Source organism: Thrips palmi, unplaced genomic scaffold, assembly GCF_012932325.1.
Source record: "Thrips palmi isolate BJ-2018 unplaced genomic scaffold, TpBJ-2018v1 HiC_scaffold_18, whole genome shotgun sequence".
Lineage (NCBI taxonomy): Eukaryota > Metazoa > Arthropoda > Insecta > Thysanoptera > Thripidae > Thrips > Thrips palmi.
This window is the reverse complement of record NW_023144627.1, coordinates 18,047,507-18,073,053: the sequence shown is the minus strand read 5'-3', so window position 1 is coordinate 18,073,053 and position 25,547 is coordinate 18,047,507. Positions and strand designations below refer to the sequence as shown.

General features: G+C 59.2%; 2 protein-coding genes across 3 annotated transcripts in view; one reads left to right on the top strand and one right to left on the bottom strand.

Annotated features, from left to right (window-relative positions):
* Positions 1–25,547, bottom strand: part of LOC117644554 (elongation factor-like GTPase 1) — a 114,490-nt gene that overhangs the window by 2,959 nt on the left and 85,984 nt on the right. For both annotated transcript variants that reach the window (XM_034384110.1, XM_034384111.1), the window contains exon 17: positions 8,542–8,729. In XM_034384110.1, the coding sequence (XP_034240001.1) occupies positions 8,542–8,729 (188 nt within the window). The remainder of the gene's footprint in view (positions 1–8,541; positions 8,730–25,547) is intronic.
* On the top strand, positions 10,089–22,048 carry LOC117644557 (protein giant-lens). The gene is made up of 4 exons (XM_034384113.1): positions 10,089–10,637; positions 19,930–20,103; positions 20,177–20,425; positions 20,810–22,048. Exons 1-4 carry the CDS (start codon positions 10,254–10,256, stop codon positions 21,017–21,019), a joined length of 1,017 nt encoding a protein of 338 aa, XP_034240004.1. The 5' UTR covers positions 10,089–10,253; the 3' UTR covers positions 21,020–22,048.

The following is a 25,547-nucleotide window of genomic DNA, read 5'->3' as shown; positions in this document are numbered from 1 at the left end:
AGTCCTAAACGCGTTTTGAGCTCCAGAGTCGCTAAACAGGACTCGAACCGAACGTGTGACCCCACCAATGGATTGCTCTCCGAACGAGGAATCCATTGGTGGGGTCACACGTTCGGTTCGAGTCCTATTTAGCGACTCTGCAGCCCAAAACGCGGCTACAGTTTTGGCCGCCTCCACTGGTCTTCTGGCCCACTGTGCGTCGCGCCCGTCGCGCCGCTCCCAGCTCCTCGGGTCCGGGACGGCCCGTCGGTCCATTCAAGAAGAGGGCCCCATTAGGATACTTCCGGAGCACTTCCGGAGCACCTCGGCAGCGCAGCGGTTCCTACGGGTCCTGTGGGTCCGCGTCCCCCGCGAGCTCGCAGGCAAAAGGCCAGCCGGTGTTGTGACACAATTCGGAGCGGGACAGAGACACTCGCGGGGGTCGTGTCATCCACGGTTTCGGCCGACCCCTTGAATATGTATTGTGAAAACCCGACCCTGAGCCCCCCCCCTCCCCGCCGCAGGGGATTCGCTAAAGCTTTTGCATCTTGTTGTGGCGCCATTTGCATACGAATCTGATTCATCTCGATCACATCAATATCCCCTGAATGCAGCGCGCCGTGTGCTGGGACGGCCGCCGCCAGCGGTCCGCCAGTGGTCCGGCGGTTATTTCGGAAGTCGTTTCCAGGCTTCCAGGCCCTCCACGCCCCAGCCTCTCGGAAGTGAGTGACAGGCACCGCCCGGAGCCGGCAGCCTCCAGGGTCCTGGTCGTCGCTCTGTCTCTCTCGCACTCATGGGACGTCCCGCGAGGGTGCGAGAGAGACAGAGCGACGTAAACGACTCTCAGGCGGCCCAGAGTGACCGGAAACGGGCTGAGGCGGCCGGGCGGCCCGGGGACGGGTGCTTGTAGTGTGGTGGGGCCCCGCGGTCGGCCAACAGCCGCGAGGAGGGGAGGCGCGGGGCTCTAGAGGGTGGCGGAAGGGGTACCAACATCGAAAGGCGAGAACCAGGCCAAAAGTCGCTGTGGGGGTTGGCGGCGTGCACAGCGACAGCGTGGCGCGGTGGAGGTGGAGGTGGGTCTGATTGCGGGGTGGCCGCGGCGAGGGTGTGACAAACGCGACGCGCCAGCAGCCCCAGCCTTGCCTCGGCGCGCCTCGCCCCGGCGGAAGCGGATGAGGCGGAGGCTGGGAAAGGTCTCGCAGGGTAAGTAGGGTTTGGCTGAAGAAGGGGTGGAATCTCATCTCTAGAAAGACGCCTCCCGACAGTGGGCCAGAAGACCGACGGAGGCGGTCAACATCCCGGACGCGTTTTGTGCTCCAGAGCTCCAGAGTCGCTAAATGGGACTCGAACCGATCGTTCGACCCCGCCAACGGATTGCTCTCCGAACGAGGAATCCATGGGTGGGGTCGCACGTTCGGTTCGAGTCCTGTTCAGCGACTCTGGAGCTCAAAACGCGTCTAGAGTTTTGGCCGCCTGCACCGGTCTTCTGGCCCACTGTGTGACGGCCGGCAGGGACGCCCTGGAGGCCGCCGTCAAGAGCGTCTAGAGCTTTGGCCGCCGGCGCCGGTCTTCTGGCCACTGTGGTCCGTACTCCTACACCGTAATGCGGTGCTGGACCTTTGTACACCGCGGTACCGCGGCCGAGAGGCTTGCTGGGCTTGCCGGCCGGCCATCCAGACCCGCACCGCCCTCCGGAAACGCCTGTCCGTCCCGTGCCCGTCCGTCTACACTGTCGGAACAAACGCATTCCTGCGGGCATGCCGTGGGCATGCCGACGCAAGGCCAATTCGGTGGCATTTAAAAAACATTTGTGATGTCTCTACGCGACTTTCGGAACGGGTCCGCGTGGTCCAGTCTGTATACGACTTTGCGCAGCTTCCGCGCACTAGACTCCTTTTTGCGGCCAGCCGCACAAAGACATTACGTAAATTTATGCCAGTTTTTGGGCGTCAAGTTGGCGACCGCGTGGTTGTCTCAGCATCTTCGCCTCCGCGATGGGAGGTCTGTTTGACGGAGACTCGGATCGGAAGTGGCCGGAACCGCCGGATACAGCGGACTGATTTCGAGAGTCGTCGCTCTGCCTCTCTCGCACTCATGGGGCGTCCCGTACAGGTGCGAGAGAGACAGAGCGACGAAAACGACTCTCAGTCTACAGTGTGCTGCGCGGTGCTGCGGGGGCGTTGGAGCCCTCGGCGCGCCCTCGGCAGGAAAGGGTTGTAATTAGGACCCCTCATTCATTATTCAATACACATTTCGCTCACGGAGGACGAAGGACGCACGAAGGACGACCGAGATTGAAAATCCGTTACACACATTCATATTAGGGTAGGTCCCTCGGGGTGTGAGGTTGGGGACGACCCGGCCCGGCCCGGCCCGCCCGGCAGGCCGGAAGTGAGCTGGGTCTGTTTCTTCCCACGGTCGGAGGGTCGAGGGGAGGAGCCCCGCCCGGGGGTTGGGGGCGGCGGGGGCGGCGGGGGGGCGGCGGGGGCGGCGGGGCGGCGGGGGCGGCGGGGGCCTCCACGCGACAGGTGGCTCGCGACCGTCAACTGCCGGGCTGTGCCGGGCGTCCCTCCCCTCCCCACCCCCTGGAGGCCCTCATCCCCATCCCCCGGCAGTGCAGCCCAGCACAGTGCAGCGCTTGCAGCGCACGGCAGCTGTGGGCCAAGGTCGCATGCCGCGCCACAACCGCTCAACTGCAACCCGCGGCCCGCCCAGTTACGGCGGCCACGACGCGCGAAAAAAAAAGAAAGAAACAGGAAAAAGCGGCCAGCGGACGGTGTGGGGACTCGCGTGGCAGGGACACGGCGGGTCGCACGCCCCGGCTAGCCCCGGCTAGCCCCGCCCGGCCCCGCACAGTGGGCCAGAAGACCAGTGAAGGCGGCCAAAATTCTAGACGCGTTTTGAGCTCCAGAGTCGCTCAACAGGTCTCAAATCGAGCGTGTGACCCCACCAATGGATTCCTCGTTCGGAGAGCAATCCATTGGTGGGGTCACACGTTCGGTTCGAGTCCCATTTAGCGACTCTGGAGCTCGAAAAGCGTCCAGAATTTTGGCCGCCTCCAACCGGTCTGCTGGCCCACTGTACCCCGCCGGGCCCAGCCCCGGCCCGTTCCACTACAGTCAAAACCCCCAGCGGAAGAGGAAAATTACATTTCAGACTGAGCAGCATGAAAAGACGCAGAAGAAGACGAAAAAGATTGATTGATTTGTCGCAAGATTGGAAAGGAAATGTGCAAGGTGAAAATGTTTACAGCTTGGGCTTGCTCAACAGGTGCAAGTAGTTATTCGCTAACAAGTTTTACTAGAGAAGAGGAAGAACCGTTTTTATCGAAGAAGAGGAGGAGGAGGAGGAGGAGGAGGAGGACCGGGAGGAGGAGAGGAGCGGGAGGAGGAGGAGGAGGACCGGGAGGAGGAGAGGAGCGGGAGGAGGAGGAGGAGGACCGGGAGGAGGAGAGGAGCGGGAGGAGGAGGAGGAGAAGGACCGGGAGGAGGAGAGGAGCGGGAGGAGGAGGAGGAGGAGGAGGAGGAGGAGGAGGAGGAGGAGGGAGGAGGAGAGGAGGGGAGGAGGAGGAGGAGGAGGAGGAGGAGGAGGAGGAGGAGGAGGAGGACCGGGAGGAGGAGAGGAGCGGGAGGAGGAGGAGGAGGAAAAAACTGTCCACACGGTGATGATGGAGCGCGCATTCAGATCTTGATGGGCATCACATTCACATTCACGGGTCGCGCTGCGGCCCTGCCAGGTCTGCCAATAGGACAGCGTGATATGAACCAGATTCCAGGGCTGCGGGGCTGCGGGGATACGGCCAGGTGATTGGTCGAGAGCAAGCACACTGCAAGCACAGCCACCTGCCACTTCCGGTGTCCTGGGTGCCCCTCGCTGCCCCTCCCCGAACCTCGGCCCGCCGTTGGCTCCGTCGGGTTGGCCTGCCTGCCGCAGCCTGCCGACCCCTAGCCAGATTACGCGCAAAGTAAAAGCCTGCCAGCCTGTTGAGTTCTTCTCCTTTTTTCTGCGACCGGCTACCCGGCTACCCCTCGCCCTCGGCCCCCTGGCCCCGCCCCTGGGCCCGCCCTGATACCCTCATGATTATCCACGGCCAACTCAAACACGAGAGAAATCACCCAAGTTGGTTTTAAATTACAGCCTCGTGGTGTCCATCACGGCCGACGCCGCGCCACTGCGCGCCACGCGGCGCCACGCCCCCGGCTAGCCGCCCTGCGTAGAGCCAATAACGCCGCGGTCGCGTACTCGCAGCACGGGCTGATATACGCAGGATGGGGAGCGCGACGAACATATGAGAAAAGTGACATTTCGTTTTGCCGAGGCCACAAGGACAAAAACCCGCAGTTCTCTGGGTGTGTCGCGAGTGAAGTTCCCATAGTGAAGTCGGGATATCGCCTCAGTTTTACCACCATGGCGAAAACTCCCCAACGATGCATCAATGACGCATCGGTGTCGAAAGAGTTGCCTACCTCAGCCTGTCCTGACACACAGGCAGAACAGCTGTCGGCTTCGGTGACAAGCAAGGCTGGCTGAGATAGGCCGTAGGCTATGTGTGCCTTCGTATGTTGGAAATACCCAGCGAGGCAGGCGTGATCCAACGGTAAAACTTTAGGCACTTTTTTTGTTCGCGAAATCAAGTTGCTGCGTTCTCCAAGACTGTTGTCCCGGTTTTTTGGCAAGCCCGCGGGGCTCCGCTCCGCTCGCCGGGGCCGACCGAACTCCTGGCCGAACCATACTACGGCCAGTACCCCTTCCTTTTTACTACCCCTCGGGAAAGATTTATAGAGCGGGTATAAAATATGCGTAGCCCGCGTGACACGCTGAGGCCTGGCCGCCCTGGCCGCCCCGGCCGGCCGGGCTACTGGTCTTGGATACTGGTCCTCCTCGCAGGTAGGGTTCTGATGGGCCGGCTAAGATAAGGTTTTAGGCCTCAGCAGGCCCTTTACAAATCACGCCCCAGGATACTAATAATATACACTGTTACTTTAAAGGTTTTACCTGGCGTGCGTGCTGGCGCGCCTCAGTGTGTGAGTGTGTGTGCGTGTGTGTGTGTACGTGCGTGTACGGCAGTAGCATGGTCTCAGCCATTGTTCGGAGAAGTCCATTGAGTAGCCTCCCCTCGATGCTTCTTTGGGTGATTGAGTGAAATTCTGTTGGCGCCAACGCCTCACAGTGGGCCTGCAGACCGGCGGAGGCGGCCAAAATTCTAGACGCGTTTTGAGCTCCAGAGTCGCTCAATGGGACTTGAACCGAACGTGTGACCCCACCAATGGATTGCTCACCGAACGAGGAATCCACTGGTGGGGTCACACGTTCGGTTCGAGTCTTGTTTAGCGACTCTGGAGCTCAAAACGCGTCAAGAATTTTGGCCGCCTGCACCGGTCTTCTGGCCCACTGTGCGCCTCCCACTCGGGGCTCGTCTGCACCATTCCTGGGCGCCACTGGGGCACGCGCTGCGACGCGCTGGTCAAGCCTTTTCCAGCGCGGGAAAGCCTCCGACAACTTCTTTCGGCAGTGCGCACACTGACCACTGAATGAAAATTGAAAAGTGGTCTCTTGCATCCGGTTCGCGTTTTCGCCGTGGCGTCGCCGTGGCGTCCCTGCGACGTCCTTGACGGAAGGTCCTTGACGGAAGGTCCTTGGTGGGTCCTTGGCAGGACCGCAGACGTACGCTGCGGTCGTTCGTTCGTAGAGGAATGTCAGAGTCTTTTTTTTTATTTCCCCGCCGCCGGGAGTCGCTTGGCGGAAATGGACACTTGCGGTGGGACGGCTGGCAGTAAAATTGTTCGGATAGTTGTAAATCGGCCAACCTTTTTCGGACATCTACGTGACATCACACGGGCTCTGCCGGCTCGGCCAGTCAGGGCTCTTCCCGGTGTCTTCCCTGGCCTTCCACGAGTTCCACGAGTTCCACACACGCAACGCAAACATGGTGTTCTTCTAAACCAAAACTGAACTGGAGCACACTCTTGTAGTAACGTGAAGTTTTCTGTGCGCGACGTCGTTTTTCCATATACTCAACAATTCCCCCTCCTCCCGAAAGAACAACAACAACAACAAACAACTTTTTGGTGGTGCTCGTGCTGCGATAGTGCCCCAGGCTGTCCCAGGCTACCCCTGCAGACTGATTCCGAGAGGGAGGTCTCTCTCTCTCTCTCTCTCTCTCTCTCTCTCTCTCTCTCTCTCTCTCTCTCTCTCTCTCTCTCTCGCTCTCGGGGCGCTCCATAGGGGTGCGAGAGAGACAGGGCATGTTGCCGGACAAGGATCGCCACTCGGATTGGGAGCCAGCCCGGCCGCTGCCGCCGCTGGACATTTCTTTAGCCTTTTTTTGTCCGCCACCGCAGCAGCGCGCTGGAGTACCATCATGGTACCATCATGGTACCATCCACCATTACGGCCGGATGTGGCGGAGGAGGCAGGAGCGTAGCCGGGGGCGTCGCCAGGGGCGTAGCTACTGTGCACCGAGCGGCCGGGAGGAGGAGTTGTGTGTGAGTCTCTCTCTCTGTCTCTCTCTCCCCCTCTCTCTCTCTCCTCTCTCTCCCTCTCTCCCTCTCGGAGTGGACGACCCCAAGGATGCGGATGCATTTCATTCGTACAAACGGGTAAGGTGGGGCCCGACGCACTGCGAGACCACTTGCCCCCCAATTGACTCGAGAGGGAAGAACGAATCAAACCAAATGAGCCGCATAACGAGGCGGCCAGACGTCCTCCGATCGTGTCCACATCGTGTCCTCATCGTGTCCCGCTGCTGTCAGTGGGAAATTTTACCAACAAATTTCGACCTTGTTCTAACTGATTTGGTGCCCCCGCGAGCTCAGGGTCAAGCTTGACGCCAGGACGTTCAAAAGTTGCTTTTGCACGAGAGGATTCAGGAGAGACACGAATAAGTGTGTGTGTGTGTGTGTGAGTGAGAGAGAGAGAGAGAGAGAGAGAGAGAGAGAGAGAGAGAGAGAGAGAGAGAGAGAGAGAGAGAGAGAGAGAGAGAGAGAGAGAGAGAGAGAGAGAGAGAGAGAGAGAGAGAGAGAGAGAGAGAGAGAGAGAGAGAGAGAGAGAGAGGGAGAGAGAAAATCCTGTCCGCGCGACGCCCCGGGCCAGTGTATGATTCCGCCCAGATGAATATCTCCATCTCGAATTCCGCGTAAATTTTGAAATGATTTAATAATCGCGTCAATAAATGGAATGCATTCATCAGGCCTGCCCCGCGGGGAATGAGGTATTTGTGGCCGCGTTCCATCCGTCGCACAGTGGGCCAGAAGACCGGTGGAGGCGGCAAGAATGCTAGACGCGTTTTGAGCTCCTGAGTCGCCAAAAGGGGCTCAAACTGATCGTGAGACCCAACCAATGGATTGCTCTCCGAACGAGGAATCCATTCGTGGGGTCACACTTTCGGTTCGAGGCCTGTTTAGCGACTCTGGAGCTCAAAATGCGTCTACAGTTTAGGCCGCCTCCACCGGTCTTCTAGCCCACTGTGCGTCGCGGTCCAGTGCCCTGCTAAAAACGTGCCACTGTCGGAATACTACCGCAATCTGTTCCCAGGCGTGCCAACAGAATGATATTTTAATTTCAACAGGATTTAGCGTAATTGCCTTCGCTGCCGAACTAAACCGAGGCTAATTGGAACGCCCGTTCCTCGAAGCGCCTTGTTTACAAACTTTTTCTTTTCCCAGTGCACTGCCCCCCGGTCAGGGAAGATTCCGCGCGCCACAATTTCCGGTGTGAGGTCGTCCGTCTTGTGCGTCTTCGGGCTTCGCGATTTATTAGTGGCGGCGATCAGTTTCGGTAACAGAGAATGTTGTGCCTCCCTCTTCGAGTCCCTCTGCCAGCCTGCCTTCCGGGGCGGAGCAGCGAGCGGCGGACTGCAGTCAGCCACTGCACTCGTTCGTGATTGCTTTCGGTAGCTCGGAAAATCGATACTCCCAATTATACGGCAATAAAGCATGTAAGGCAAGAAAGAGAGAGAAATAAAAAACGAACAGATTTATTTTGGGCGCCGGCAGCAGCAGTGTAGGCCGGTCCAGGCCCCGGGGGCCCCCAGGCGTATACCAGTGGCGTGCCAGATCCGGGTCCAAATTGAAAAATCCCGGCTCACTTTTGGGACGCGAAGGCCCGCCATATGGCCCTTGGTTTCCCTTCGCGATAAAAATGACTCGGCCGGCCTCTAAATCAGTATGGCCAACCTTGGCGAAACCCAGAGGCCGAAACGCACGCGCAGCCAGAGGCGCGCCGGGGCGAGTATAATTGTTGGGCGGGGTTGGCAGCCCCGAACCCTTAGGGCGGCATAGCTCGCCTGCCCTATCGGACCTCTCTCTCTCTCTCTCTCTCTCTCTCTCTCTCTCTCTCTCTCTCTCTCTCTCTCTCCTGTCCAAGGCGGGGCGGCGGCGGGGCTTGCGGGGCTCGAGGCATAAGTCAGGGTGGCGATCGTAAGTCAGTCCACACACACACACACACACACATGCTGAACTTTGATGTCGGGAAGGATAGGGAGCGAGTCACTGAATAACGCCCTCCATCCTGTCCCCCTTCCGGGTAAAAACGTTTTTTCGAAACGCGGGATGTTCTCCTTACCTCCCAGTGGCTGAACACGAGCTGCGGGCTGGCCAGGCCCGAGGTCTGCTTGCGGATCTCGGCCGCGAAGTCGAAGCTCTCGACGACGGGCAGCACGGCGGTCACGTTGAAGGTGGCGCCCGAGCCCTCCGCCATGTCGCCGGCCAAGACGCGGCCGTGGCGCCGGTTCAGCACGCCGTACATCCTCCCTGCGAACAACAAGGGCACCAAGTCAAACCGTGGACAACCGTCGTGGACCTCGCTAAACAGTAGCATCTCCTCCTATTCGTTCGCTGGTCTCGGGTACGCCGTTTTCCCAGGAAGCCTTAGGCCCAAGGGGAAATAACTCCAGCCAAATTTGTACACCAAAATTCATCAAACATGAAAAATTTACTGAAATTTTTTGAAATTCATCGAAATTTGACCAAAATTCATCGGAATGCGACCGAATGCGACTGAAATTCTTCGAAATTTGATTGAAATCCTCGTTTGGAGAGCAATCTATTGGTGGGGTCACACGTTCGGTTCGAGTCCCATTTAGCGACTCTGGAGCTCAAAACGCGTCTAGAGCTTCGGCCGCCTCCACCGGTCTTCTGGCCCACTGTGCGGAGCGAGGCGCTCTGCGGAAATCTCAGGGCTGGAGGGAGACACAGACGCCGCCATTGGCGTGACGCAAGAGACTCGGATCGATAAGTGGAATAGACCGGGCCGAAAAACAGTTCCGTGAACTAGGATGAGCGGCCGGCCCGAGGAAAGACCGGGCAAACAAGTCGGTTGCTAGAAGCAGACCGCGTGGGCGGAAAACCTGGCCGCCTCGCTTTCCAGAAACGCCTTGAGTCAGGCCGTGAAGGGCGCAGCCGCAGGCAGCCGTCTCGACTCCCGTCCTCGTCTTACACTCTCCCATCGCGTCTCTCTTTTACTGATCGCTGAGTATAGCGCTGGACTCTGCTGGAAAACACTACAAAACCTAACTGTCTACGAAGTGCACACTTACAAATGCATGCTTGGCAAGTACACACTTAAATGCATGCTTGCCATGTACGCACTTGCAAACGCCTATGCTTGGCACCACATCGCGGCGGCGGGTACCACATCGCGGCGGCGGGCACCACATCGCGGCGGCGGGTACCACATCGCGGCGGCGGGTACCACATCGCGGCGGCGGGCACCACATCGCGGCGGCGGGCACCACATCGCGGCGGCAGGCACCACATCGCGGCGGCGGGTACCACATCGCGGCGGCGGGTACCACATCGCGGCGGCGGGCACCACATCGCGAGTACCACATCTCGCGCACGCCCCTACTACGCCCCGCCACGCCAACCGGCAACCAGGCAGTCCCTCCCTCCACTCCGAGACGGGGCTCCGCTCCATTCATGAAGAAAAGTTGTCCGGACGGAAGGTCGGTAGGGCCGGAGGGGAGGGGGAGGGGGGGGGGACTGGCCGGCAGGGGCTGAGCGGACCTGCGAGGCACGGCGGCCCCGCGCCGCCCGGCCCTACCCGCTCAAGAGCAGGGGAGGGGAGGGGGGAGTGCTGCTCCCGCCGCTCCGGCACCGGCAACGCGCGCGCTGCGCTCAGCTCTCCTCGAGGTGGTGGTGGAGAGCCCTCCACAGCCAGTCGTAGTACAGACGGCCTGCAAGACGGCCTGCAAGACGCTGAGCGCAGCCTAGCGTAGCCGGGGCCGTGCCGTGCCGTGTCGCGAGTGTCTGCGTGTGTGAGAGAGTGAGTGTGTGATGGAGGAGCCTCTCCTCCGTAGAATGTCATCTTCGGCGGAGCGCACCTATCACCAGATCGCACCCCACCACAGCAACCAACAGCTCGGCGACCGCCAGTACCGCTACCACAACCATCACCATCACCACCACTGGGAGGATATGACCGTGTTCCTGCGGTGGTTGCTGGTGGTGCTGAGCCTGGTGCCGGTGTCCATGGCCTCGCGGCTGCCCCTGGTCATGCTGGCCCACCACCACCACCATCACCACCACCACCACAACCACGACCTGGATCTGGAACTCGACTTGCTGGACCCCGGCCGCTGGGACTTGGCCACGCCCCTACAGCAGCAAGCGCAGCAAGCGCAGCACGACAAGCGGATACGGACGCTGTACCAAGTCGGGGTGAGTACCGCCAAGGCGCACTCGGGTTGCCACGCGTGTCGATCTTCTACAGTGTCGGCGCGTCCGCGCGCGCACGCATGGAGCGGGCGTTGTCTTGGGCAGGGCGCGAGGCTGGGCGCCGAAAGCCGGAGACACGTGCAATTCGTATTTACCAACAAGGATTCACACTCCGTGGTGCCACAGTGTGCCACCCCGCCTCGGCGCGGCGCGCCAGCCACCGCCAGCCGGCCGGCCTCGTCCAGGGCGCGGCGCTGCGCGGTGCGGCGGGCACGTCCTCCGTGGGGCGTGGCGGGGCGGGGCGGGGCGGGGCGGACCGGTACGGATGGCGCCGCGCCGTCAATGAATGGAGGAGCTGGCGTGGAATGCCGCATGCCGCTCCCACTACGCCTCGGCTCCATTCATGATTCCCGGTTTCCATGACAACGTGGCCGCGGGGCGGGGCGGGGTGGGGAGGGGAGGCGGTGTCGGCATTTGGCACAGAGACGCCGAGGGCCACGCCGCGGACCAAAAGGAAAACGTCTCGCATGCCGCAGTCACGTCTCGATGTACTCTCGATGCCGTCTCGCTGGAGTCTCGCTGCTGGAGTCACTCTTGAGTCACGCTTTAGACACGCTGCACGGAGTCTAGTCTCACTGAAGCCTCAAAGAATTCTCGATGAATTTTCGATGAAGAGTCGATGTGGTCTCGATGTGCAGCCTTGATCAAGTCTTGTAACGCTGTAGTGATACTCGAGTGACGCTGGAGTGTCGCTGGAGTGTCACTAGAGTGTCGCTGGAGTGTCGCTAGAGTGTCGCTGGAGTGTCGCTGGAGTGTCGCTGGAGTGTCGCTGGAGTGTCGCTGGAGTGTCGCTGGAGTGACGCTGGAGTGAAGCGGGTGTGTAGCTGGTGTGTCGCTGGAGTGTGCTGGAGTGAAGCTGGAGTGACGCTGGAGTGACGCCGGAGTGACGCTAGAGCCACGCTGCGGTCACTCCAACTCCTTGGCTGTGGCCCCGCTGTAGCCACGCCGCTGGCAGGCAAACTCCATTCATTCTCGGCCGCTGGCCCGCGGCGCGGCTGGAGTGCGCCGGGGAGGGGGAAGGGGGAAGGGGGGGGGAGGAAGGGAGTCGAAACAAACAAATTCGCACCAGCAGACTGATTCCGAGAGTTGTTTTCGTCGCTGTTTCTCTGTCGCCCCCATGGGGCGTCTCTTGCAGGTGCGAGGGTGACAGAGCGACGAAAACGACTCAGAGTCCCGCCATCAAAAGTTGAGTGTCTCGAACGCGGAGCAACGCGGAGCAACGCGGAGCAACGCGGAGCAACGCGTTAGCAACGCGGAGCAACGCGGAGCAACGCGGAGCAACGCGTTAGCAACGCGGAGCAACGCGTAGCAACGCGGAGCAACGCGTTAGCAACGCGGAGCAAAGCGGAGCAACGCGGAGCAACGCGGAGCAACGCGTTAGCAACGCGGAGCAACGCGTTAGCAACGCGGAGCAACGCGTTAGCAACGCGGAGCAACGCGTTAGCAACGCGGAGCAACGCGTTAGCAACGCGGAGCAACGCGTTAGCAACGCGGAGCAACGCGTTAGCAACGCGAGCAACGCGAGCAACGCGTTAGCAACGTGGAGCGGGGCGCTGTAACGGAAGGACGGTCGTTGTTTGGAACGGAAGTCACGTCGCTCAGGTGGATTAGATTACGCGAAGCGACGCGAAGCTTGTCCAGGTTAAAAAGAAGCTGGCACGGCGGGGCAGGGCGGGGCGGGGCAGGGCGGGGCACGGCGGGGCGCGCGGGGCACTGTAGGTACGTCGGGAACATTCCAGCCTCGGGTACGCTAAAGCCCCACGCCGCGGCCAAAGCCCCACGCCACCGAGCCGCCAGCAGCCTAGCCTTGCCTGCCTCCAGGCTGCCTCCAGGCTGCCTCCAGGCTCCAGCAGAGGCTGCAGGAGCCTCCTGTAGACTCGTCTCTCTCGCACCCGTGCGGGACGCCCCATGAGTGCGAGAGAGACAGAGCGACTCGTCTCATCACGCCGGCCATCTCTGGCTGGAGGGAGCTTCATGCTGGAATTCCTTGGACTACATTCGCGCCGCGCTGGGGGAAAACAGAAAAACGCAAATGGCAGTGTCCTGCAGTGTCCTGGCCGTGTGTCCCCCGCGACGCGTCCTGCGGCCCCTTGCTGGGCCCCGCGGGTCCAGCGCGGTGCTGCACCACTGTCACTCGGAGGAGACTGCACTGGAATACTGGAGCGGCTATGGCGACGCGATTGAAATGCCGGCCGGCGAGCAGTGAGGCAACGCCAGGCGACCTGCACTGACGAATGGAACGCCACGGACTTGCGAATTCGGAAAAACGCAGTTCAGTTTGTAGCGTCCGAATGATGTATACACAGCAAAAAAGGGGGGTGTAAGAGTGTGAGTGAGTGAGAGGGAGGGAGGGGGGGGGAGAGAGAGAGAGAGAGAGAGAGAGAGAGAGAGAGAGAGAGAGAGAGAGAGAGAGAGAGAGAGAGAGAGAGAGAGAGAGAGAGAGAGGGAAAGAGGCTCGGTGCCGCGGCCCCCTCCACTCCGCGTTTCATGAATGGCCGTACAGGATTGCGCTACAAGCAAGTCAATGACATGGCGCAAGTAGTAAGGCCCATTCACGAAGGACACTGCAAACAAAAAGGCAGAGCGACCAAAAAGTTGCGATAAAAACGGTCATGGCGGTGGGATTGAAACGAGGAAAAGAAAATATTGATGGAAAACAGCGCGGGAGCGGGGAAGTCGCCACGGCAATCAGGGCAGAGAGGTTTGCCTGACAGGAAACCGTCGAGGTGGGCGAAGCAGTGTTGCAGTGCGTTGCAGTGTACAGTGGTACAGCGGGTTTGCGCCAACCCGCGCTGTGATTGGCACTCGCGCCCTCTTATGCAACAGACCGACAAGCCGCCCGGCTCCGGACAACTACACACTTCCCACAATATTTTCGAACATCGGTTCACCAGGAATAATTTCATGGCAGGTTCGACGAATTCGGGAGGATCACTCCGGAGCTGGTCACGGTGGCCCAGACTCCAGACTTCCAGGACTCCAGACTTCCAAGACGCCAGACTTCCAAGACGCCAGACTTCCAAGACGCCAGACTTCCAAGACGCCAGACTTCCAAGACGCCAGACTTCCAAGACGCCAGACTTCCAAGACTCCAGGCTCCCCCAGGCTCCAGGCGCTCGATCCAGACTGTGGTGTCCCGTAGCGGCCAAAATCGTCACGTAGCACTTCGATTTCATTTGATATCCCCCGAGTTTTGAGAAGGCAGCGAGAGGGGAAAAGGGTACTAAAAAGGGGGGAAATAAAAGAAAACAAACGACGAGAAGAGAGAGAGATGAGAGAGGAGAGGAGAGAGAGGAGGGGAAAGAAGAGAGAGAGAGAGAGAGAGAGAGAGAGAGAGAGAGAGAGAGAGAGAGAGAGAGGCTTGAAGTGCTGGATAGGTCGTACGAACGTCATTATCTGGTTGGTAATAGGAGCCCCAAACCACAAGGCGTGGCGTGGCGCGGCGTGGCGCAGCCCCGAGGTGAGCAGCACAAGCATTGGCCGCAACACACGCACGCACACACACACACGTAACTGGAAACCGAAGGGCTTGAGTGATAGGCACACACACACACACACACACACACACACACACACACACACACCGTCGCGCGCACACACACAGACACAACACCTTTTGCCTTTTCTCCGGTAAAATTTATTCCGGACGACAGGAGGATCGCGTATCGCGTTGCGTGAGCCGGCCAGCGTCACGTTCGGGCCACGCTTCGATTGGCTGGCGCGCGCGCACGCACACACTCACACGCACGCACACACACATGGAGTGGAGAGCGTCAACAGGTGTGGCGGCCGTCCCCCCGAAAATAGATGCGCGTAATCCAGGCGACACAATGCAGTGTGCCGGAGTGCCCGCTGGAGTGCTGGCCGGTGAATGCGGGCCCCGCCTGCCCCGCCCGCTTCCATTCGGACTTCCATTGGGGGCCCCGAAGGTGCCCCGAAGGTGCCCCGGCCCGCCAGCCAACACCTGCGGCCCGGGCCCCACAGTGTAGTGGTGCCGAGCACTGCCGAGCCGGCACAGCTGTCGGGGTGAAATCCACCCCCGGGTTCCCACGGTCGGGGCCGCCCCGCCCGGGCCCCGCCCGCCTCCGAGCCTCCACGTGGCTGAAGCCCGCCGCCCCCGCGCCGCCCCCGCGCCGCCCCCGGCCTCACGTGTTCGGCTCACGTCCCATAACCCATTTCATATTTCGCTGCGGGCCCCCTCCCCTCCCCCACCTCCTTTTTTTTGCTACCCAGATGCGCGCTGAAGTGCTGCCCTTTGTGGAGGGAAAACACGAAATGGACAATGAATGAAGGAGGTGAATGGCAGACAATGGTCGCGCGGGGGTCGCGCGTCGCAGCAGGGGCCTAAGGGCGTCAGGAGGACCTTCAGGAGACCCTTCAGGAGGCCCTTCTGGAGGTCACGCAGAAAGAGTCCTTCAGGAGGTCCTTCAAGGGTCCTTCAGTAGACCTCTCAGGAGGTCACGCAAGGTCCTTTAGACTTGGAGCAGTCCTCAGAGAGTGCGGGTCCTTTGCGATGTCCTTCAAAAGTTTCTGAGAGGGTCGTTCAAGTGGTCCTTCAAATGATCCTTCAAGGGTCCTTTAGAGGTCCTTTAGAGGTTACAGGACTCTCCAGGAAGTCCATTCTGGACGCCCTCTCTGAGGGCTTGAGGTCCTGCGGGTTGAGGGCCGCCAGGGGGTCCTCGCCTTGGTCCTCGCCGCGGCCATGAGGGCGGGACGGTTGGCATGAGTGAGTGTAATTCATTTTCTTCGTGAATGGACGACGAAGGGTCGCCAACCAAACCTCAGGACGACAACAACAACAAGCAGGAATTCAAATATTTCAAACTTTTTGACGCGCGCGCCAACACAGCCGTTTCGCGCCAAAACGCGGCCGGCGCGCCCCGCCCTGCCCTCTAAGGGCCCTTGGCGGGCAGGCGGCCCTTGCCGGGGCGTGCCAGGGCCTCCATGGCCAGGGCCCGCCAGGGGCATGCTACCTGCCGCCACATACCTGCCCTGGCTGGCGCGCTGGCGCGGCCGACGCGGCCCGACTCGGCTCAGCCCGACTCGAGCTCGGCTCTCCTGGACGTAAGGTTTCCGCGAACGCTGCCGGTGCAAACTCGCTGCAACCTGGTAGCCGAAGCAGCAGCAGCCAAGGCAGCAGCCCCCCTGCAGACTGCCTGCACAGCGAAACGGCACCACCATATTCCTGGAAAGCCAGCGAAAACGCGGCGACGCGGCGACCGAAAGCAGCGTCGCGTCGAGACGGCCGGGAGTCGGCAGGGCATCTACGCGAATCAGACCCTTCTTCGGCCGTTCCAAAACCAAAACGAACCGCGAACCGACATTCAGAGGACGTGCACTGTGAGGCTTGCTGGAAAAAGGTTTGGAGCCACGTGGTGTGTGCCCCGCTACGCTCTCCGAATGGGGCTACACTGGCGAGGCGGGCGAGGCGGGCGAAGCGACGCCGGGCGAGTCGTATGGAAATGACGTCACGACCGGCGAGCCGCTCGGTCCAGTACGGGACCATTTCCCTAATGTCCTCCTGGAAGTCCTGGAAACAGACTGACTCGGGGCGGAGCGGGGCGGAGGGAGGGGCGGAACGTGGAAGGAGGGGGAGGGGGGGGGCAGTGGGTGCGTGCCGACGGATATTGGCGCCGAGGAATGCGAAGAAAGGTGAGACCTCATCATCAAAACCGCACATCACCAGGCGCAGCACAGTCAAAAATAAGAAATAAATTCAAAATGATAATACTAGTGGAACCTGTTTGTAAACAAACGAAAAATTGTTGCTAAGTACGGAGCGGGCAATCTGCGCGCGCTGGCCGACGGGGCGAGGTGTTGTTGTCCTGTATTGATTCAGCGAAGCAAGCCGAGCGAGGTCGGTTCCCGTCGGTTCGGCGACGCGCGCGTGGCTCCGGGAAAGCACTGCCGCCCAAAGGTTCGGAAAGGGTCTCGCTCTGTCTCTCTCGCACCCCTTCGGGACCACGGGGCGCCCCGTGAGAGCGACGGAGACGGAACGATACTGCCTTGGAATCGCTCGGCTGCTGCTGCACCAGGTTCATCAACCCCAGGCCTTCGGCATCCTTCGGCCGAAACGGGCAGCGGGGCGACGCCGGGGGTTTTCGCTAGCGAAAATATGACCCGGGGCGGCGGGGGCGGTTCGGGGAGGGAGGGAGGCGCCATGTTCCAGTGATTCCCTGCTCGCCGTAGTAATCCCATCCCAAACGGTTGCCGATGGTGTAGGTACAGTACGTACAGGAGTAATTAGTCCCGAGAAGCGGCCGGCCCGGTAGCCCGGTGTGTTTCCACGGTGTTTGTTGCCTGCCCGGCCTGCCCGGCCTTTCCGCGGAAGGAGTGCATTATGCCCCGTTCTAGGAAGGGCCAGGCAACCCTCGAGGCAACCCCTTTGGGGGCGGCGTCCTCGTGCCGTGTCGCACCTCGACGGGCACCTCGACGGGCAGCACCTCGACGGGCACCTCGACAGGCAGCACCTCCACGGGCACCTCCACGGGCAGCATACGTCGACGGGCCGCACCTCGACGGGCACCTTGACGGGCACCTCGGCAGCTTGACGCGCTTCATGGACACGCTGGGCACCGGGCCGCCTATCTCGAGAAAACAACAGGTCGAGGTCGGCCGGCCGAAAAGTGACCCCGCTGTGCTGCGCACGCTGCGCTGGCCATGCCTGGCCCAGGGCACCCAGGGCCCGGCCTAGGCATTCCGCTTCACACCCTTTGGCCGGCGGGCCGCTGGACCGCTGGACTCCAGCCGGGAAGGCACTCGAGCCGAAGCGTGCGTGCTGGAGTGAGTGCTGGAGTGCGGTCCGGCCCGGCGTGGTCAGGGAGGTGGGGGAGGCGCGGCAAGGCGGCATTCCAGGCTCCACAGCCTTCGGCCGCCGTCGGCACCGTCGGCACACCGTCGGCACCGTCTTCGGCTCGCGCGATCGCCGCCAAAAAAGCCGCCCTTCTTCTCCAGAGGGCCTGGAGCGCCTGGAACGCCTTTGCCTCGCCGTCATCGCATTCCAGCCACCTCACGCCTCATAGATTACCAAATTTATCCCCGGCACACCGAGTGCAGCCATGGCGTGCCGCATGGCCGCCCCGCCCCGCCCCGCCCCGCCGGTCGCGCCGTTCCGAGAAGCACCGCCCGGGGACTCTGGCGGAGGAATTTCGATAAAATAGAACCGTAAAATTTGGGGGAAGAATACGGCAGCACTGTCCGTCAGTCCGCTCGCTCCACAAAGTCGCCGGCCGGAAAAATGTTGCTTTGAGCTCCAAGCGACTGGCCTAATTAAAAGCGTGAAAAGGACGACTTTTAACGCGTCCGCCTCACAATGCCCTGCAACATTGTGAGGGGCAATCCAGCGCAGGCCGCGTCGCGTCCAGGAAGTCGCTCTAGGAGACTCCGGTTTCAAGTTCGAGTCCAGGTCGCGCCGACGGCCAAATTTTGCCGCTCGTCCCGGAGGTGACGGACGGACGCGCCAGGGATCCCAGGGGTCGTGCCAGTGTGGTGCTGCACGAAGGGGATCGCTTTCAAGAAGTTCAAGTGCACCACAATGGGCCAGCGCGCCCAGCGCAGCCACCAGCGACCACAACAAACGCAAACACTCTCGGGGCGGCACCGAGAGGGTCCGAGAGGGCGGCACGGACTTTCGCGACCGTGCCCCGCAATGCAGGGCCATACGCGTGAATGCCCCCAATGCCGCATTGCTGCATTGTGGGCGCAGCGCTATAATTTAGAAAAGAAGGCTCCGAGAAATGCACACCCATCCATAGTACTTCTCGTTTCCAAGGAAAAAAGATTGACAAGGCATGATGCAACTGGGACGGCTGGCCTAGGCCGGCCGCCCCGCTGTGAGGACAGCACCATTCCCCTGACGTGTAAACGTCAAGATAGGGCGACAGAGTCTGTCGGCCGGACTCACCACCAGGGGGCACTGCGGGGCACGGCAGCCAGTCTTCGATACCTGCCTGACATCGGCACGGCCCCACGGCCTCCACGGCCGCGCGGCCAAAAAAAGGAATAATATCCAAACTGAATAGGTTCCTCTGGGCCCGTGACAGTCGGGCGGGGTCACCACCACGTCCCTGGCGCGGGTTCGAATCCCGCCCCGGGGGCCCCGCGTCGTTTCCCCCCTACCTGCTATCTGTGATTCTGTCACAACTCGACAAGACACACACGCGCCCTGTTTGCCGCTGCCTATCTTTGCCGTGTGCTTGTGTGCGTGTAAACAAACACACACGGCCGATATTTTTCCGGGGGACAGAGCCTCTGGATTCGCCGTCCATCTCGCTCGCTCACAATGAATGACAGTGCGACTCGAGCAGTGTCGCCCGGCCGGAAACCGAGATCACTCGAGAGAGGAGAGAGAGAGAGAGAGAGAGAGAGAGAGAGAGAGAGAGAGAGAGAGAGAGAGAGAGAGAGAGAGAGAGAGAGACCGCCGTCCAGACCGTGGTCCAGACCACGCGCGGCAACCGTATTATTTGAACAGGTGTCGGAACGAAAGAGGGGGGGGGGGAGGGTCCGGTGGAAGGGGCGGGAAGGTGCTTGCGCCTGCTACCGTGCTGCCCTGCTATTTGATAGCCTTCCACTTATAAGATACGTTCGAAAAAACAGAGGAGCTTAAAACAAGTTTTTGAATGGCTGGCTGGAGGCTGCTGGAAAAAGGAAGAAGAGGAGGATCTCCTCGGGCGGAGAGGAGAGAAGTACCCGCAGCGCGGCGGAGCGGGGCGGAGCGAGGCGTAGCAAGGTCACCCTAGGCCGCTGTCCGCGTCTCTCTCTCTCTCTCTCTCTCTCTCTCTCTCTCTCCTCTCTCTCCTCTCTCTCTCTCTCGCTCTCCTCTCATTCATCCACCTTTCCATTCATGCTGCCAGCCAGCCAGGCCGGCCGGCCCGTGGAAGGCCGTGGAAGGGGGAGCAGCGTACGGAAGGACGCCATTCCAAAAAGTCATTCATGAGTGGAGGAATCCGAGCTGCGTCTGGAGCGGCGCGGCGACGCGTCCGAAAGGCCCCACCGTGTTCGCGAGCGTGTTCGCACAGCAGGCCGAAATTCTAGACGCGTTTTGAGCTCCAGAACTGCTAAATGGGACTCGAAGCGAACGTGTGACCCCACCCCACCAATGGATTCCTCGTTTAGAGAGCAATCCATTGGTGGGGTCACACGTTCGCTTCGAGTCCCATTTAGCGACTCTGGAGCCCAAAACGCGTCCGGGATTCTGACCGCCCCCTCTCTAACCCTACTCTCCTCGTTGTTGCAGAACTCGGAGGAGGAGCTGCCGGAGTGCGCGGAGGGCGCGGTGTGCAGCAAGCTGGACGTGTACGAGAAGCCGTGGCTGGAGCGGCAGTGCCGGTGCCGCAACCAGCAGCCCTGCCCGGGACACCCCTCGCCCGGCGACGGCCACACCATCGTGGACAAGACGAGGCAACTCAAGGTGAGCCGGTCCCGCGCCTCGACCACGACACGACTTGAAATTAACTCGAGCTAACGAGATGATCCTGCCGCAGATGTGCGACCCCGTGAGGAAGCTGCCCAAGTGCCGGTACTTCCGAGACGTGACGTGGACGCTGGTGTCGGGCGCCTACCCCGGCAACGCCACGCAGCAGATCGTGCACTGCCACTGCCCCAGGGGCTCCATCGCCTACCTGGTCAAGCGGCAGGCCTTCGCGGACGACGCCGGTGACGCGGCGCAGGAGCTGGACCGGCTGGATGCCACGCCGCGGTTCAAGTACTCGTTCGCCTGCAGCCCGCAAAGCGTGAGTCCCCAAACCTCCAAAGTATTTCTGTCTCTATACTCTGACCAGAAAACGAGCCCTGGGTTCTCGCGGTCGAGGGCTACCTGCAATGCTAGCCAAGGCGGCAGATGCCATAAACCGCGAAAACTCAGGGCTCTTCGTTTCCTGTTGTACAGTGAAGATTCTCCATATTATGGTGAAAATGTTCCATACTATGGTGGTGCAGCTGACTTCATATCATATCATTGAAAATTCACTGTAACTTATAGATATTTTGACGAATTTCGTTGGTATTACGCATGGAGAAAATCTCCACCACAATATGTTGCTGCAGCCTTTCACCGTCAGACGTTTACAGTACTCCCTTGACCGTCAAATCTAACTCGACTGTCTCTCTTTTTCCAGCGGCTGCGGTGCCAGCGCAAGGAGCCCTGCCGACTGTTCACGGTGCGGCGACGCCAGGAGCTCCTGGACGAAGTCAACACCAACTCGCTGTGCCAGTGCCCGCACAACCACTACTGCCCGACACACCACTCGGACCCCGGCGTCATCCAGGGCAACACGTACCAGGACGACAACGTGCGGACCTACAGCGGCTACTGCCTGCCCCTCTGAGCGACCTTTTTGGGCCGCCCCCCTGCCCCCCTGCGCCCTGGCCTCGGCACCTCCACGTCAAAGCGACGTCGACTTTGACCCAAATTCGACGTCGAATTGACGTTGGTTCCTTGCGGGACGTTGCAGGACCAGGCTGTCATTTTGTAAAAAAAAACGCTTGTCCACAATGTATGAACATATATTATTTTTTTTTTGTAAAGGAATGGTGAATGTTGAACATACACCTGTAAATATTTATATAATCTAGTACAATTTGTTTGGGAGGCGTTTGAGGTACAGGGAAGAATGAAGAGAGACCAAACGAAAGTATTTTTCGACGTAAAGGACTGAAAAAATGGTAGGAAACGGAGCATAGGAAACCGAATTACAAATAGGCATAAGTATAAAAGTGTTTTTTTTGTGTGTACAGATAGGTAGTAGAATGCGAGTAAGATATTTGAATTGATTATTTGTCGAAGGTGTTAGATGGATATTTATTCATAATGTTGGTCAATAAAGAATGATAATTAGGACTGGGTTGTTAAATTATGGGATAAAATTCCGTTATTTGTACGTACCTGTTACGAACGAGTGCGTTCATTAGAATTTTAGTTACGACATTTTCAATGTCTTAGTGTCGGATACATTCCATAAAAGTTAAATATCAAAAGCGTTAAGACACAACGCACAAGTTACATAAGCAAATGTTTATGATTTTTATTTTAATGAGTTTTTTTTGTTATATATCCGCCAGTGGCAGACTTGTTTTTGTTAGAATGCGCAATAAATTTACAAAAAAAGAAAAAAATATAAGAGAAGTGGAGAATTTATGCAGAGTAGTTCGAAGAAGTGAATAAGAACTTAAAAGAATTGTACCGACAATGTTTGAAGTACCAAGACTTGTCTATTCAAATGTGACCAAATGTAGCTGTACCGAGCTTTAATTTTAATAAAATTATGTTGAATTTACATTGTAAGCAGGCCACGAATCAGTCATTTTGGAGTATAATGTACATTCATTTTTGAATAAATATATATGAGCTGCAGTCATTTTTCGTTGTGAGTTCCACAATTTCGGAGGCACTACTTTCCCAAGCAGACCACATTTTAAAAACTTGCACTCCTCTACAGAAAACAAGATGAAAATTCTTTAGGTTTAGGATAATGCTCGTAGCTCACCGTCACGGTAGACCATAAGGCGCAATATCCTGACCAACGCAACTCACCTGAAAAATAGAAAAAAAGGAATAAAGTTAACAAACTGATTGCACCTCAGACCCTGGCAGACCATGGAGTATGTCCAGAGTGGTAGATACCCTGCCGGCAAGCCGTGGGGTATTGCTGAGCGAGCGTGTAGTACAGTGTGAGCCAGGGTAAACGGAAATGTATTCATGTTCGTCAGTTTTGATAAAAGTAAATAAAAGTAATATTACGATCTGATAAGGCTTTCCGCACCAAAGAAACCCACAAACAAATTATGTTTCACGCAAACATGACAAGCCACATTATTAACTCAGATATAAGACAATACACTCCATCGGCCAGCAAGGCCAATAGACAAAGTTCTGACGATCATGAACATAAGGCTGTATAACCAGAGTTCCGAAAATCGGAGAGACCTCAACGCAGGGATGGCACAAGAGCGCCGGGGTATGTCCGCGCCGTGCGCGGCAATACTCCAGCCGACAGGGGCAGCGGCTGGGCCCGGGCGATACCCCGCGCCTCGCTAGGGTTGCCACCTGACTACACGCCGCCAACGGCACCTGAACGCCTCGCGCGAAGCTCGTGCGCAGAGCCACACCAAGCCACGTCGTGGAAATTCTGACAAAAATTTATCAAATCTAGATCAGTCCTGGTTCAAACACGCTGCAAAAGCAACAACAATCTCTTCCGAGTGGCACTCTCGCCGACTCTCATCTCACGGGTAAAAGCCCATCTTCTCTACTCGTAAGACAAAGATAAGTTAATAAAAAAGCCCCAAAAAAAACAACACGGTTAGTCCACCGCGTGCCCCCTTTGCACTGCAAGCTACTTCTGGCGCGGAGTGTCCACTCTTGATGCACAGCACGGCCTTCGTCCTTGCGCTATTGGTTCTAGTGCATCTGCAGGCCGCACCACCGCAAGGGTAATGAAATGTGGGTGGCGTGGACCACGACCTGCATCCGTTTGCCTCTCTCTTGCTCTCTCTCTGCCTCGGCCCAGGCGGAGAGAGAGAGAGAGAGAGAGAGAGAGAGAGAGAGAGAGAGAGAGAGAGAGAGAGAGAGAGAGAGAGAGAGAGAGAGAGAGAGAGAGAGAGAGAGAGAGGGAGAGAACACACGGAAAATCGGGGCACGTCCAGAAAAAGGGCCGTAGCTTCCGGTGGTGCGGGTCGAGTTGCGGGGTTCTGCGGCGGGATAATTGTAACGCATCAGCATGCGGCCGTGCCGTGCCGTGCGGCCGGTCGAGCGCGGAGGAATCCGGCACACAGTTCATAGGGGCAGCCACGGCACTGCCACGGCCACGGCACTGCCACGGCGGGGCGAGGGAAAGGCAACAAGAGGGAGAATGGCGAGCAAAAATCAAGCCAGTCGATTTATGCTAGCGTCCTGGAGTCCCACAGTGGGCCAGAAGACCGGCGGAGGCGGCCAAAACTCTAGACGCGTTTTTAGCTCCAGAGTCGCTAAATGGGACTGGAACCGAACGTGTGACCCCACCAATGGATTCCTCGTTCGGAGATCAATCCATTGGTGGGGTCACACGTTCGGTTCGAGTCCCATTTAGCGACTCTGGAGCTCAAAACGCGCCCGTTTGGGTTACCAGATCAGCCTGTCAAGTCAAGGAGCGCCTGGCGAAACGGCGGGTAGGCAACCCATTGGGCGCCCCAGTGCGGCGGGCCGGCCCACCTGGCGGTGTGCAGGCGTCCGCTGCGTCGCTCGGAGAGGCAAGGCGGTCCCGGATCGAAACGAAACCCTGCGTGCCGCTGCGGGCTGCGTCAGGCTCGACTTGAGGCCTGCCGAGGGAACGGGGCGAGGCAAGGCGAGGTAGGCAGTGCACCGGCAGTGCAGTGCCAGGTTATGGCCCACTCGTTTGTCGCTTTGGACCGCAGTGCTGCGCGGTGCTGCGCGGTGCTGCGCGGTGCTGCGCGGTGCGGCGCAAGGCGGCGCGCAGGCGTCGCGGCGCTCACACCGTTCCAGTTCTCCCAGTAACCCACTTGGCTTCCACACCAGCCATATCCGCCTTGGCTCTTTTCCGAGAACGGCCACCGCATCTCCGAGCCGCCAAGAATCCGCATACCTCAAAATTGGCATCCGGAAAAAAAGAAAAACATCCGGCGGAGGGTCCATTGGTACTACGCAGTGCAGCCACACTGGGAGGAAAAAAAGACCACGAGTGTCGGAAGGGTTGCCAACCCTCTCCAGAGTTTCCTCCAGAGCAAAGCTCGGATATTGCCTTGTTAGCGGGCGGAGGTTGGCAACTCTATCGACAGTGGTGGATCGTGGGAATTTAAGCCTATTTAGGTGGCAACACTGACAGTATCCACGGCACCGTCGCCCGGAGCGTCATCCCTGGCCGCTTCACGCCGCGCTGGCCATTTAGGCTGTCCGTCCAATCAGCAGCAGACTGAGAGTCGTCGCTCTGTCTCTCTCGCACTCGTGGGGCGCCCCGTCTGGGTGCGAGAGAGACAGAGCGACAAAAACGACTCTCGGAGGGCCGCCTGGTGCCGGCCGCTCAGCAAAGCGCGCAACGGTGCAGTGTCAACATTTGTCCCTGCTGATTGAACCGCGCGGCTCCAGGGCCGCGTAACGTCCGAATTGTTCGCGCCACTGTAATCAAATTTAAGGGTCTCTCGGCCCCTTTAGCCCGGAAAGGAATAACGCAGTCATTTTTGGCAGTGTACTGTACAAAAATAAAAGTTGATCTAATTTTTTTTTTTAAAGGTTAATTTTTATATGCGTGAGACATGGGCGCATGCAGGCAAAGACGACTTTCCGGGAAAATATAAAACGCGTTAAAAATGCGGGTAAAACGAACCGCGGTTCGCCATTTTGAAATATGCAGCGCGCGGCTGCGCGGCGCGGCCGGCCCAGTGCGGCGAATCCCGGAATTTGGTTCCGTTCCGGATCGCCGCCGTCGAGGCTGCCATCCAGACTGCCATCCAGACTGCCAGCGCGGTATCAAAGACTACATCCGAGTGTAAAGGTGAGTCGCGCAGGATCTAGGTCTTCGGCCAGTCTTTGTGGCGGCCAGGGCTTGGCGTGGCTCCGCCTTGCCTCCGCCTGCCGGCCACGGTGACAGGGACGGGCGCCGCGCGAAGCGAAATTACTTTTCAGACGCTCCTCCGACTGCAGACCGATTCCGAGAGTCGTTGTCGTCGCTCTGTCGCTCTCGCACCGACACGGGGCGCGCCATGAGTGCGAGAGAAGGACAGAGCGACGAAAGCGACTCTCGGAATCGGTCTGCAGGCAGGCCGGCCGGCTGGGCTGGCCGCGGAGGTGGCCTGTCTCAGGAAATGTTTGCCTCGCGGTTATACTTTGGCGTGGAATGGCGAAAGGTCGAACGGCCGCGGGGC

Excerpts from the sequence above, each read along its gene's own strand:
- LOC117644557 (XM_034384113.1), top strand. The coding sequence starts at position 10,254 with ATGGAGGAGCCTCTCCTCCGTAGAATGTCATCTTCGGCGGAGCGCACC. Across the intron at positions 20,104-20,176 it reads ACAAGACGAGGCAACTCAAG|ATGTGCGACCCCGTGAGGAA; the intron begins GTGAGCCGGTCC and ends ATCCTGCCGCAG. Across the intron at positions 20,426-20,809 it reads TCGCCTGCAGCCCGCAAAGC|CGGCTGCGGTGCCAGCGCAA; the intron begins GTGAGTCCCCAA and ends CTCTTTTTCCAG.